The sequence below is a fragment of the Apis florea genome, unplaced genomic scaffold (assembly GCF_048593485.1).
Source record: "Apis florea isolate Af1SG1 unplaced genomic scaffold, ASM4859348v1 contig_2291_pilon, whole genome shotgun sequence".
NCBI lineage: Eukaryota > Metazoa > Arthropoda > Insecta > Hymenoptera > Apidae > Apis > Apis florea.
The window spans coordinates 1,220,915-1,232,651 of record NW_028256553.1 but is presented as its reverse complement, the minus strand read 5'-3'; the positions used below and the strand labels follow the sequence as shown (position 1 = coordinate 1,232,651).

General features: G+C 28.5%; 1 protein-coding gene and 1 non-coding gene across 6 annotated transcripts in view; both read right to left on the bottom strand.

Moving 5' to 3' along the window:
- Positions 1 to 2,450: 2,450 nt before the first annotated feature.
- Positions 2,451 to 2,532, bottom strand: TRNAS-AGA (transfer RNA serine (anticodon AGA)). Its single transcript has one exon. It is a non-coding gene; the product is annotated as a tRNA-Ser (tRNA).
- A 5,359-nt stretch (positions 2,533 to 7,891) lies between these two features.
- The window catches only part of Dora (zinc finger SWIM domain-containing dorado), a 75,191-nt gene continuing 71,345 nt past the window's right edge, over positions 7,892 to 11,737 (bottom strand). For all 5 annotated transcript variants that reach the window (XM_086903357.1, XM_086903359.1, XM_086903358.1 and 2 more), the window contains exons 15-22: positions 11,169 to 11,661; positions 10,941 to 11,069; positions 10,647 to 10,860; positions 10,195 to 10,538; positions 10,049 to 10,123; positions 9,596 to 9,963; positions 9,358 to 9,507; positions 7,892 to 9,153 (exon numbers count right to left, since the gene is read on the bottom strand). In XM_086903357.1, the coding sequence (XP_086759483.1) occupies positions 9,087 to 9,153; positions 9,358 to 9,507; positions 9,596 to 9,963; positions 10,049 to 10,123; positions 10,195 to 10,538; positions 10,647 to 10,860; positions 10,941 to 11,069; positions 11,169 to 11,661 (1,840 nt within the window). In that variant the 3' untranslated portion in view covers positions 7,892 to 9,086. The remainder of the gene's footprint in view (positions 9,154 to 9,357; positions 9,508 to 9,595; positions 9,964 to 10,048; positions 10,124 to 10,194; positions 10,539 to 10,646; positions 10,861 to 10,940; positions 11,070 to 11,168; positions 11,662 to 11,737) is intronic.

Genomic DNA, 11,737 nt, shown 5'->3' with positions numbered 1-11,737 from the left:
TATCGTTCAAGTTTCATTTTACTTTGATTACTGATTTCTAAACGGTAAACAAATTGAAAATTGTTTTACAAGAGACTATTGGTTAAACGGCATGTTCCTCGTCGAGATTATGTATTCTATTTGCTCAAAGGTCATGCTACATACATCATTGATAGCATGTTTTTTGATGATACGAATGCAATACGAAAGCGAAATAAGCTCATAGTAGATCATATAAATTTTCTATACGATGACTATTCTTTGACAATTCTTTGACTTATTTAAAGATTCGAATTAGTTCGAAAGATTCAATTAAAATTCGTGTGAATTTCAAAATTCGAATTTTTTTTTTATTTAAAATTCCATTGAATTAGAATTTTTAGTTCGAAAGTCATATCAATCTTTAATCAAAAGAATAACATTATGTCACTGCATCAGAATGTTATAGACAAGATTACATAATATCATAATCTTTCAATAACGCCTCAATTTATTGATAACGCATAACAGAGGTTGATAGTTAGGGGAATATTAAGTTGACATAGTTCAATTGTTCACGCTTGTGGATTTTTTCTTTGAATGTATCATTTTCTAATTCGTTGAATATTTTATGTTTAAACTGAATATAATGATCGAAGCAACATAACATTCGCACGTAAAAAAATAATCTACCTTTCAAATACGTGATTATATGTAATAACGATAAATTATGGTTGTGCAATTATCGCAATCATTAAACAAAATACGCTGTACAATTTTTTGCAAATATTTCACAAAATACTTGCAAACTACATTTAATCAATTATTCTTTTACGTCACAAATAAAACTATAAAACGATATATTAGTTTCAGACTTATTTCTTCTTCCATATTTTTCCAACGACTAATTCACTTACGAATACAAAAACAATAAACGACCAATGAAAAATATTACCGCCATTCTTTTGTGTGTCAATAAATGATTTTCGTTTTGATTGTTCTCTAAATATTTTCTAAACATATTCTTTAAACGTGCTCGTTTATTCTTCAAAATAAATCATTCACACATTTCTTAAATAATCATTTTGAATTAATAAATTGGACTATCAACATGCTTCCTATGCAGAGATTAGTCTTTATCTTGGAAAATTTATACGACTTTCGATTTAATATCTCCATTGAAAAAAATATCATCTTCTAAATCGACTTCACTGAGGCAAAAATCTATCCATGAGAATAGACGATAAACTCTTTGATCCTCAAAGAAATTATAAAAATTGTTAATTAAAATTATAAAATAAATAGAAGATATTATACGTCATGTCCATTGTCATTATTTTTGAACTTATTATCAGGAAACATTATTTATTTTTCTTTCATTATCTAGTCCCACTTTCTGTATATCGATCGTTATTTCATTCAAATAATTATCTAAGTAAAGTACAGCACTATTGATGTTTCGAAATTTATCCAATAGGAAATGTTGCCATTATTAAAGAGTTCGAATGTAAATTGATTGTGGATATTTTCTATAATGATGAATATATATCGAAGATGAGATAAAGAAATTTTTAAAATGATTACGTATGGATATTCCTCATTCCAAAAGTCGTTTAATTGTTTTTTCGATCATTTCTTTGTCCGATATCAGTACGAAAAGAATCTTTCAAAAAAATGTTTTGTATAGCATATTTTGAATAAATAATATGTTATTGCCTTTATAGAAAGCATCGATGAGGAACTATACACGAAAATAATCAAAGTTCGGCGAATAAATTTGAATATTTTTGATGTTTGGAAATAATTTCCGGGACATAGAGATATTATTGCATTTGTTATTTCAACAGTGATTAATTTTCCTTTATTGTCTAGATTATTATTATAAGAGATAAGAGTCAGATCGTGGATAACCCAAGTTTTTTTATAATTTCTTCGATCATTTGTTTTAGTTTAATCTTGTTTAACTCGTTCAATTTGTTCGATGAATTGAGCTCATTGCGAAAAAACGAGCAGAAAACTATCGTTGAAGATAATAAATTAAATAAAAATTTAGTCGCATTGCGTAAATGGTTCTGTTTGTAAAAGATAAAAAAAGACTGGACTGTTTCGAAATCGTTTGATTTCAATTTCATATTTTCCTGTTACGTATTTTTGTATTATCGTGACAGAATATTATGAACATGTATCAGAGGTTGATTGTAATTTGCGATTATTTTTTTAATATGCCAGTAACTTAAAAATTTATTTTGAAGATATTGAAATCAAATCAATATTCATGAGCAAATATATGTAATTCTTGTCAATATTTTACATTTGCTATTTCGTCAGTAAAATAAAATACTATAAAATAAAAATAAAATAACTTGTTTATCAATTTGCATTCAATTTTTTTTTGTTAAGTTTTTTGAAAAAAAATTATGAAAAATATATTAAAAAAAATTATGTAAATAATAAAAAAAACGATGAAAAAAAAATTATCTATCCACAGAAGTCGCAGTCGGTAGGACTCGAACCTACGCTCCCAGAGGGAATCTGATTTCTAGTCAGACGCCTTAACCACTCGGCCACGACTGCTTCGATGTGAGGTTATATAAAATTGAAAGTTTTATAGTAATATTAAATGATAAATTATAATATAAATTTTATTAATATAAATTTTTATAACATAAAATGATAAAAAAGATATATTGTATATAATTAGAAAATAATTATTAATAAAAATATATAATAGAATATTATGTTCTCATAATATATTTTATTATATTTCAAAAAGAATTACTAAATTATTATCTCTCTTGAAAATGCAATTAAAAATATTTTAATTGTATAATATTAAGAAAAATATATAGAATAGGATTATAAAATGATAAGTTCGATAATTTAATTCGAAGTCGAAAATCGAAAATTGAAAATTGAAAATTATAAACTAGAATATTCTGAAAGTAAAAATAATAAAAATATTAACTATTTTATTTTAAAATAAAATTTCAAGATTCATGACATAATTTTATCGGATAATTAAATTTTAATTGAATTATAGCTATTATATTTTTCGACAATATAAAATAATAAATAATAATAAAAAATTAAAAGGATAACAGAAGAATAAATGGAGATTAACTAGTGAAATGAGAAATTATATTTCAGTGGATTAATACATTAGAAAGATAACAGATAAAGAACGCAATTAGAAATCGAAATTTATTTAATAGACATTATAATATATTGATTAGTTATGTTAATTAAGTACAGCGAAATCAAATGACTTGATTTATAATAGAATTTTGTTCATACTTTTCTAAAAAAAATTTCTCGAGATTGCATAATAATTAACCTCATTATTATTTTTCCTTTTCATATATTCTGCATTACATCAGTTTATGACAATCGACACACGCTTATAATGTACAGTGTTTCCTGTCCGGTGAATGCAAGTTAGAAGGAAGTTACAAATAGAATGAATACTACATAATTATTATCTTATTAACAGCAAAGAGCAAAATTTCATTTGCAATACATTCAATGGAATGATCGAATATCATTTATCGTAACGCAATTTCATAAATTTAAAGAACTCATTCTTTTCATCTTGAAAGCAAATACATACGATTATTCAACATTATGTCGAATGTACGTTTTATGGAGAATTATTCAATATTTTTCTATTTCTCTGAATATTTATACACCTCCAAAAATTGCATTCACAAGAAACTGTTAAGATATCTTAACTTTGAATACTTTAATTGAACACAGAATTGCATAACCTGCTACATATTCGAGAATCTAAACGTTATTGAAAATTTCAGAAACTTTATCATTCCTCAATTTACAATATTATGAACTCAAAGTTCATTGAATCAACGTTTTTCTTTCTTATATTATCTGATAGAGATAAAAAACAATTTAAACAAAATTTTTTACTTCATTAGATTATTTTTTCTTAAGGTCTATTTTTCACATCATTCGAGATATATCATTTCAAAGGAAATATTCCTGATGATCTTATTTTTGAGGTTACTTAACCTTCAAATAATTTTAATTTGCACACGTTTTAAGAACTCGTGATACTTATTATTAGTGTAATATGGCCGTAAACATATATATACAATCTTATAACTGTCGATTTATGTTTTTTTTTAAATCAGAACGTTGAGATTAGTATTTCCACAAAATCAATTTCACACAGTTCCATTTATCGTAATTAAGATGTCATGCATCGGACTTTGTGTTTCTACAAAGCTTTAGTGCAATTTGAATTGCAATAACAGCTAGACAAAAATTTTACAGTCCTGCCGCGATCTCAATTGAAGATCGATGCTAATAGCATTGATCTATAATGATTATTCGATTATTAATTATCAAGTAATTATTCATATCATTCGAATAAAAAAAGTTCTATTAATTGTTCGCGCACAAGAAAGAACGATCTGCGATTATTTACGAACATTGGATTTTTCTATCATCATTCTCCACTCTCATATCTCCATTTGCTCTTTTTATTCCTTTTTTTAATCTATGTATAAATATATGTACCTTTTGTTAATAGAAGATCGAGTCACAGAGAATCTTTAATTTCTATCAAATGACCAAATATTTGGAATTAAAAAGGAAATTTTTTTTATCTTTTTCTTCGTCTATTATTTTTTTTCTTCATAATTTTCTTTATCATTTTTCAGTTAAGTGCAAAAATAGATACTTTATCGCCTTCCGATATATTTTTTCTTCTGTATTTTTTTTTTTTTTTTTCATTTAAAACTGAAAAATATAACGATGTTCAGAAAATGTTCTAAAGGTATTTGAAATATTTTAATAAGTATCATGATAATTTATTTATTGATAATAGAATAGAATGAAAAATCGATTAATTATAACTTCTCGATCAATACCAGTCAAAATTTGTTTGCGACAAATTGAAAATAATTGAATCTTTAATATCTCTGATTTGTAATATTTTCAGTTAATAGATTTTGATTTATCCATTTTTGATTAATTACATTAGAATTTTGTGAATTATAGAACATTCACTGAACATATATAAAATGTCAAAGGAAATGAACTATTAAATTCTTTGCAATTTTAGATAGAAAAGCGTTTTTTTTTTTAATATGATATTTTTTTAAGCATAAAATTGTCGCATCGACTGAATATTGAACGATCGATTTAATCAAAAAAAAAAAAAAAATTGAACAATTGAATAAATGTATTAAAAGAAATTACAGAATTACACTAACTCGAAAATGTTCGAGTATAGTAATTATAATTATCCTATGATCATTTGAGACAGCAATTTGAAATATTTTCACAAACCGTTCATAGTTTCTAGATTTGGCTTATTCTAACCTAAGTTCCGTTTGGAAAAACGTCACACTTGGGGAGCAAAGGGAATCTAGCAGTTCTACGTTTGAATTTGGGATCTTTTTTCTGTTTTCCTTTACAATTTATCTTCAGAAGAGGATAATTCCAGTCACTGATCAACGTCTTGCGTTCTGTGTGAAAAAATGGGATTGTTAATCGCTAGAATCGTTCTCTAAATACTAAGTAGGCTAGTAAAGTTGTTTACGCCTATGGATAATCGCTATTAATCGATATCGTAATATGCATACACGCAGAAGTGGGCCTAGAGCAAACACTACTTCACTTATGGATCAATTTTATCACCTAAATCATCATACAATTGTAGCTCATATCCATATATATACATATAGGACAGGAAATGAAATATACATTCATATCTTGTCACCCAATTTCATTATTTTATGATAATTTGAAATTCTTCATGGATTTGAAATGATTCGAGAGATCGTTCGATCGATGAAACGAAATGATAAGTCTGAAGCATAAAAAATAGCATTTTTTATACAATTTTTATTTTTTCGAGATTATAATATGAAGAATGTGTAACATCGAACAATCCATCGAAGTCATAAAAATTTTGTCAAATCCACGATCGAATGAAATAATATTCCATGTAATATGGAACAATTATTATTTTAAATAGTATCACGAAAAATAGAATAATTTAATGCAATATCGAAAATAATATCTATTGAGTAAAAGAATGCTTAATTAATATAGTTTAATGAATTTCTTAAAATTTTCTTATATTCGATAATGACAGAATCGATTTCGTTTCTAAGATTTATTAATAATCGATACTCGTTCGATGGAAATATATATCGAATTCAATCGTAAAATCAATCAAAAGTTCGATATCGAATTACTTCATGTATTGAAGGATGACAAGCAAAACGTATTATCGTAAGTAAATTCATAATCTACGAATGAAATGTGAATTATTTGTACAATTTTTATGATTACCTGTCAGTTTTAAAGTGGATGGAATTTACAAGAGTTAAGGCTCATCGATTAGTTTTTTCTGTTCAAAGAAAAAAGAAGGAAATATTTATAATTCAAGTTTTAAATAAAATTTATTCATAGAATTTATTACGTCATATTTTTGAAAAAAATCTTATCGTTACGATATATTGAAAATAGTTTTGATAATATTTATCTCATAATTTTTTTAAAGATTATACTAATAATGTAAAAGATTTAGATCATTTAAATAGTAAATGATAAACTATTATAAAAACAAAAAATTGAAAGATTATTATAATCTTTATGTATAATTTTGTTTTTATTTTAAATTATCATATACTGTAATGAATCGAAATAAGAAAATTTTAACAACAAATCGATTTTTATTGAATTGTTTTTTCTGGAGCCTTAACTCTGTAGAAACATGAAATAGTACTATGCTGTTAATGCTCATGGTATCGCGTTAAAACGCTTAAAATATTGCTCTCTTTCCATAACCACTGTCGCGGTATTGTTAATTAGTGGCAGTGCCATTTACTATTATTCTTCTCATTTTCCAGTCTCGAACACGAGTACATTGAGCTAACGCAATGGTGTTTTTCATGTTTCTTTTCTTCTTATTATCTACGGTACGTTCAGTCGCTCGGCACTATTAAAAAAAAAAATAATTTAATATATTAATTAAACTATTAAAAAAAAAATATATATATATATATATATATTTCTGACATCACATTTGTTTTCTAGATTTTAGAAAGTAAATTTCTTATTCTTATTCTTAATATTCTAAGACTTTCTTTTTTATCTTTTTTTTCTCAATAATAATTAACATTTTTGCAAAATGAAAAGGATATGATGCAAAATAAATGAAGCAATTTTTAAAACATTTTAAACATTTTAGATATTTGATTGAATTTTTAAGAATATTGAAATTTTAAATATTATAAAGGCTATTTTAATTCAGATTTCTTATTAATTAAGAGATAATTATATAATACATAAAGATTAATTAAGAAAATTATCTTGCAGCCACCAAGTTTCTCAATAAATAAACAAATATTATTATTTGTTAAAGTCTCTACTGATCAATATCTTACATGGTGCTTAATAAGTAATGTTTAAACATTGTGATAGATGATAGGATGTAAGGATTGATAAAAGCAACATTTATTTTAAAGGAAATATAACTAAATGCATAAATGACATAAATAGAAAATGAATACTGTCAAGGTATACATTTAGAAATTATTGATTTTTTTTTCTTTACATAATAAGACGCAATATGGATAGGTGGCTCAAGTTCGAATCATCAGTATTAGCTATAATTTTGCTTTATTTATACTTCAAATTATTTTAATTTAAAAATTACAGAGATCATGTTTTCGTTTATAGATTGTCACCAATGACAAAAAACGAGAATATGCGAACGTGTATATCATACGCCTACAATATAATTAAAAAAAAAAAAAAAAAAAAAAAAAAAATTGAAGGAAATTCAGATAGAGAACTAAAGTATAATCGATAGCAAAGTAAATTAATAGAGGGAGAGAAAAAAAAAAAATAAGGAAATTGGTACTGTAGTGATGGTGGTAATAATGTTGGACGAAGTCGGTCGCCATTTTAGAAGAAGTAAAAATTATTTTTACTTTTGTATAAAAAATTTTTTTCATCGACGTTCAATGATTTAAGTAAAGTATGTCGCTTTCTTATGTATTAACGAATCGGACCTTGTTCGTTATTTCCATTATATAAATAGACGTGCGTTATCGATATTTTAAAAATTTGCTTACTCGTTTACAAAAATAAAATAAAACGCAAGACAATTCATCCTATCTATGAATGAAAAATAAAATTTCCTATCTAATCGAGGCTAAAGACGTTTATCGAGACTTAACTAAAGTGAGAGAAAGAGGTTTCTGCGAGTATTAAACCAACGATTCTTTAAAATTTCCGTTGATAATTGCTCGCATTTGGCGAAACCTGAAATTTTGATTTATCTATCATGCTTTCATGTTTCGTCTTTATTTTTTTCCTTTTTCTTATTATATTTACTTTTTATTTTTATATATATATATTTTTTTATTATTTTCTTTTTTATTCTTTCAAACGCAGGAAAAATATGGTGCCTTTAGCGATCGACGTACACAACACGATATATCTCGATGCATTACCACATCATACATATCGTTCCTCGATCTTCAAAAACGGTCGGTGATGTTAACTGCAAAACCTAACGTCATTCTTTTTGCTCTCTATCATTCATACATATCGCGTATTCTTAATTAAAAGTATAATCATCATACTCTCTCTCGCGCACGCTCTTTCTCTCTAAATTCTCTCTTTCTTCCTTTTTCTCGTTTTTAATTAGTCAGATACATTAACTAAAGTCAGAAAGTTTTATATATATATATATATATTATATATATTTTATATATATATATATATATATATATATATATATATATATATTTCCGTTCAATGGAATCGATCTATGTTTTCTATTCCTCAAAAAAGTTGAAGATAAAAAGCGATTATCGGCCGTCCCTAGCTCTGATGGTCCGATGGTCATTTGTGATCGATGCCACTGTCGGCGCGACGGTTGTACGTCGACGATGCACATTATGGAGATCCTGTTCCAGCTTATCGAGGGTAGCCAGCCCGTGAACGCATGCGAAGCTCTGTGGATGAGAAAGACAGGGATGCTGGTGTTGAAGCACAAGGGTTGTCGTCGTCGTTGGTGGAGGAGGTGGCGGAGGTGGTGGAGGATGAGGGAGAGAAGTGAGCCACGTCACGCCTGGCTCCGCTCTATGTCATTTGCCGTTCTGCTGTAGCGCTGCGTTAATTTGTGCCCACAGTTCTTTGGTACAGGATTGAGATCTAAAAATAAAATTATATTTTTAGTATCAGTTACTTATTTTACATAACTAATATCATATATAACTAATAACTAATATCATACATATCACTATTATTATAAAATTTCTTACATATTGAACTAAAAGAATGAGTATTTACTCTTTTTTTGAAAACAAAAAAAAAGAAAATTACTAATAAGAGGAATTATTTTTCAATAGACAATACCTTTTAATGGATTGAAGCCGCTCTTTGAATTGAACATGACCTTCTGGAGTAATGTGAAACGCTGCCCTCGCCGCGCACACTACGTTGACAAAGTCTTCGTACTCGCCTGACGTTAAATGATATAGTTTTTGATGCATACATTGAATATACCTGTAAGTCATCATTGAAATCATAATTATTTTAATAGTTTCGTTAAAAATAATTAAATTTATACAAATAAGAATTTGAAGAAACTAACATTTGTTGACACTTATGAACAAGAGGTGCCAACAAAGCAGATCTTAAATGTTGAAGTACTAGAGCCCGGTTGTTTCTAGCCAGATAAAGTGCAGCTTCCAATGCGACATCATGAAGAACGAAAGGACTAACGATGCTATTCACTGTACAAATACAAAGTTGATGAAGATATTGAGTACCGAGACGTTTCGATACTCTCAACAACCATTTCACGTCTTCTCCATAGGGTGGATTTCGCGCGTACTTCGCTTGCGGTCTATCATCATGTACACGACGAGCTAAAGTTTCCAATGCTAACATTCCCACACGATACGCAGCAACCAAAGCTCGAAGTTGCTGTTGACTAAAGGCCTGAGTTTGTCTGTGAATCTTCACATAAAAAATAAATATTAATTATTATTAATTTTAAATACTTATATAAAGAAAAATCAAAAATAGTTTTATAATAACATACCTGTGGTTGAGTTCTTACTGTAGATATTATAGGCTGTGCTTGACCAGGAATAGGTCCTGTCACTCCCGCTTGTACCTAATGAAAAATATGTACATATCGAAGATTTTATTATAAGAGATTAAAATTAATTAATCTGAAATACCTACATTAACTGGCATAGGCTGTTGCATGGTGAACAAATGATGAGTTCCTGGAGGCGGTGGAGGTTGCGGTGTATAATATTGCGGCAGCGATGGTGGTTGCGTAGGTTGTGTTGGATGATGAGGATGTTGCGGATGCTGTGGATGTTGTGGATGCTGCGGATGTTGCGGATGTTGTGGATGTTGCGGATGACCAGGATGAGGCGGGAATGCCGCATGATACATTTGCATATGTGGTGGTGCTGGTGGTAGAGTTACCCTATGCGACGGCATCGGCCCACCAAAAGTTGGAATTGAGTGATGCGGATGCACGAAACTATAAGGACCAACTGCGTATGGCATACCAACTCCTCCGAAATCCAAAAAAAGAATCATAATTTAAAGTTAATTAAATAGAATTAGAGAATTAAAATTTATTACTATTAAATTCATATGTTAAATTAAAAATTTAAATATACCTAAAGGAGCCAGCGTAGTTATAGTTGGATGCGTTGGATATGGTTGAGGAGGTGGCTGTGTACTAGTCACGACAACTGCTTGAGCTGGTCCAGGCATCATTTGCCCATTGGACATATCTACTGGAGGACCAGGCTCTACTAGAAGCACTCCGTTGAGATCCAATTGCAAAGGATCATGTGGCATATCATCTTGTTGTTCTCCACCAGGAGTATGCTAAATATACAAAATAAAAATTCAATTAATCAGATTTTCTTTTATGATATATATCTTTCTTTTTATTTAAATGTACTTACTCTGAGATACAGCTCATACCAATATTTAGCCACTTGAAACAGTACTTCTGGATAAACCCCTCCTCCTTTAGCTGTATTTTCTACTGTGATACAAGCTTTCTCCAACATGAGATCACTTTGTTCCTTACACTATAATAACAAACAAAATAATTAAACATTTTTTAAAAAATTTACAAACATCATTAAAAAAAATTATTATTGAAAACATAAATCTTGTTGCATGCTTACTTGTAAAATAGCTCTCTGGACTTCATTAGGATTGAGCGCGTGAGCATGAGGCAAACAAGATAATGCAAGTTCTGCGGCTGCTCGAACCATGTTAGGATCACTTCCTCTAGATGATTTGTCTGCTATACCGACTGCCTCAGGTGGCGTCAAATGTCCCTCCCAGCTTTCAATAAGGAACGAAATCGCTGGTGCTCCAATTTCCATTGCTTGTCCAGTGATCCAGGATACATGACTCGAATAGGTTCGACTAAGCCAATTAGGAGTGACACAATTATGAAGCCCAAGAGCATATAGACCAAGTTGAAAGGCGCACATATGAAGAGCTCTATGCGGTCCGTGGTGATTCTGACTTGTGGATGCTTGTGTAAATAGAGAGGTGGAACTATTTCCTCCAGCTTTTATGAGAACAGTTTTTGCTAGCTCACACATAAAGTGTGCACTTGCTTCTGATGGTTGATTGGGAATTGATGGATATACTCTCTTGCTTTTGTATCTATAATAGAATTTTTAAAAGTTCCAGATTTACATCTTTTTATCATCTAATGTTCCATTCTTAATTTATTAAAATT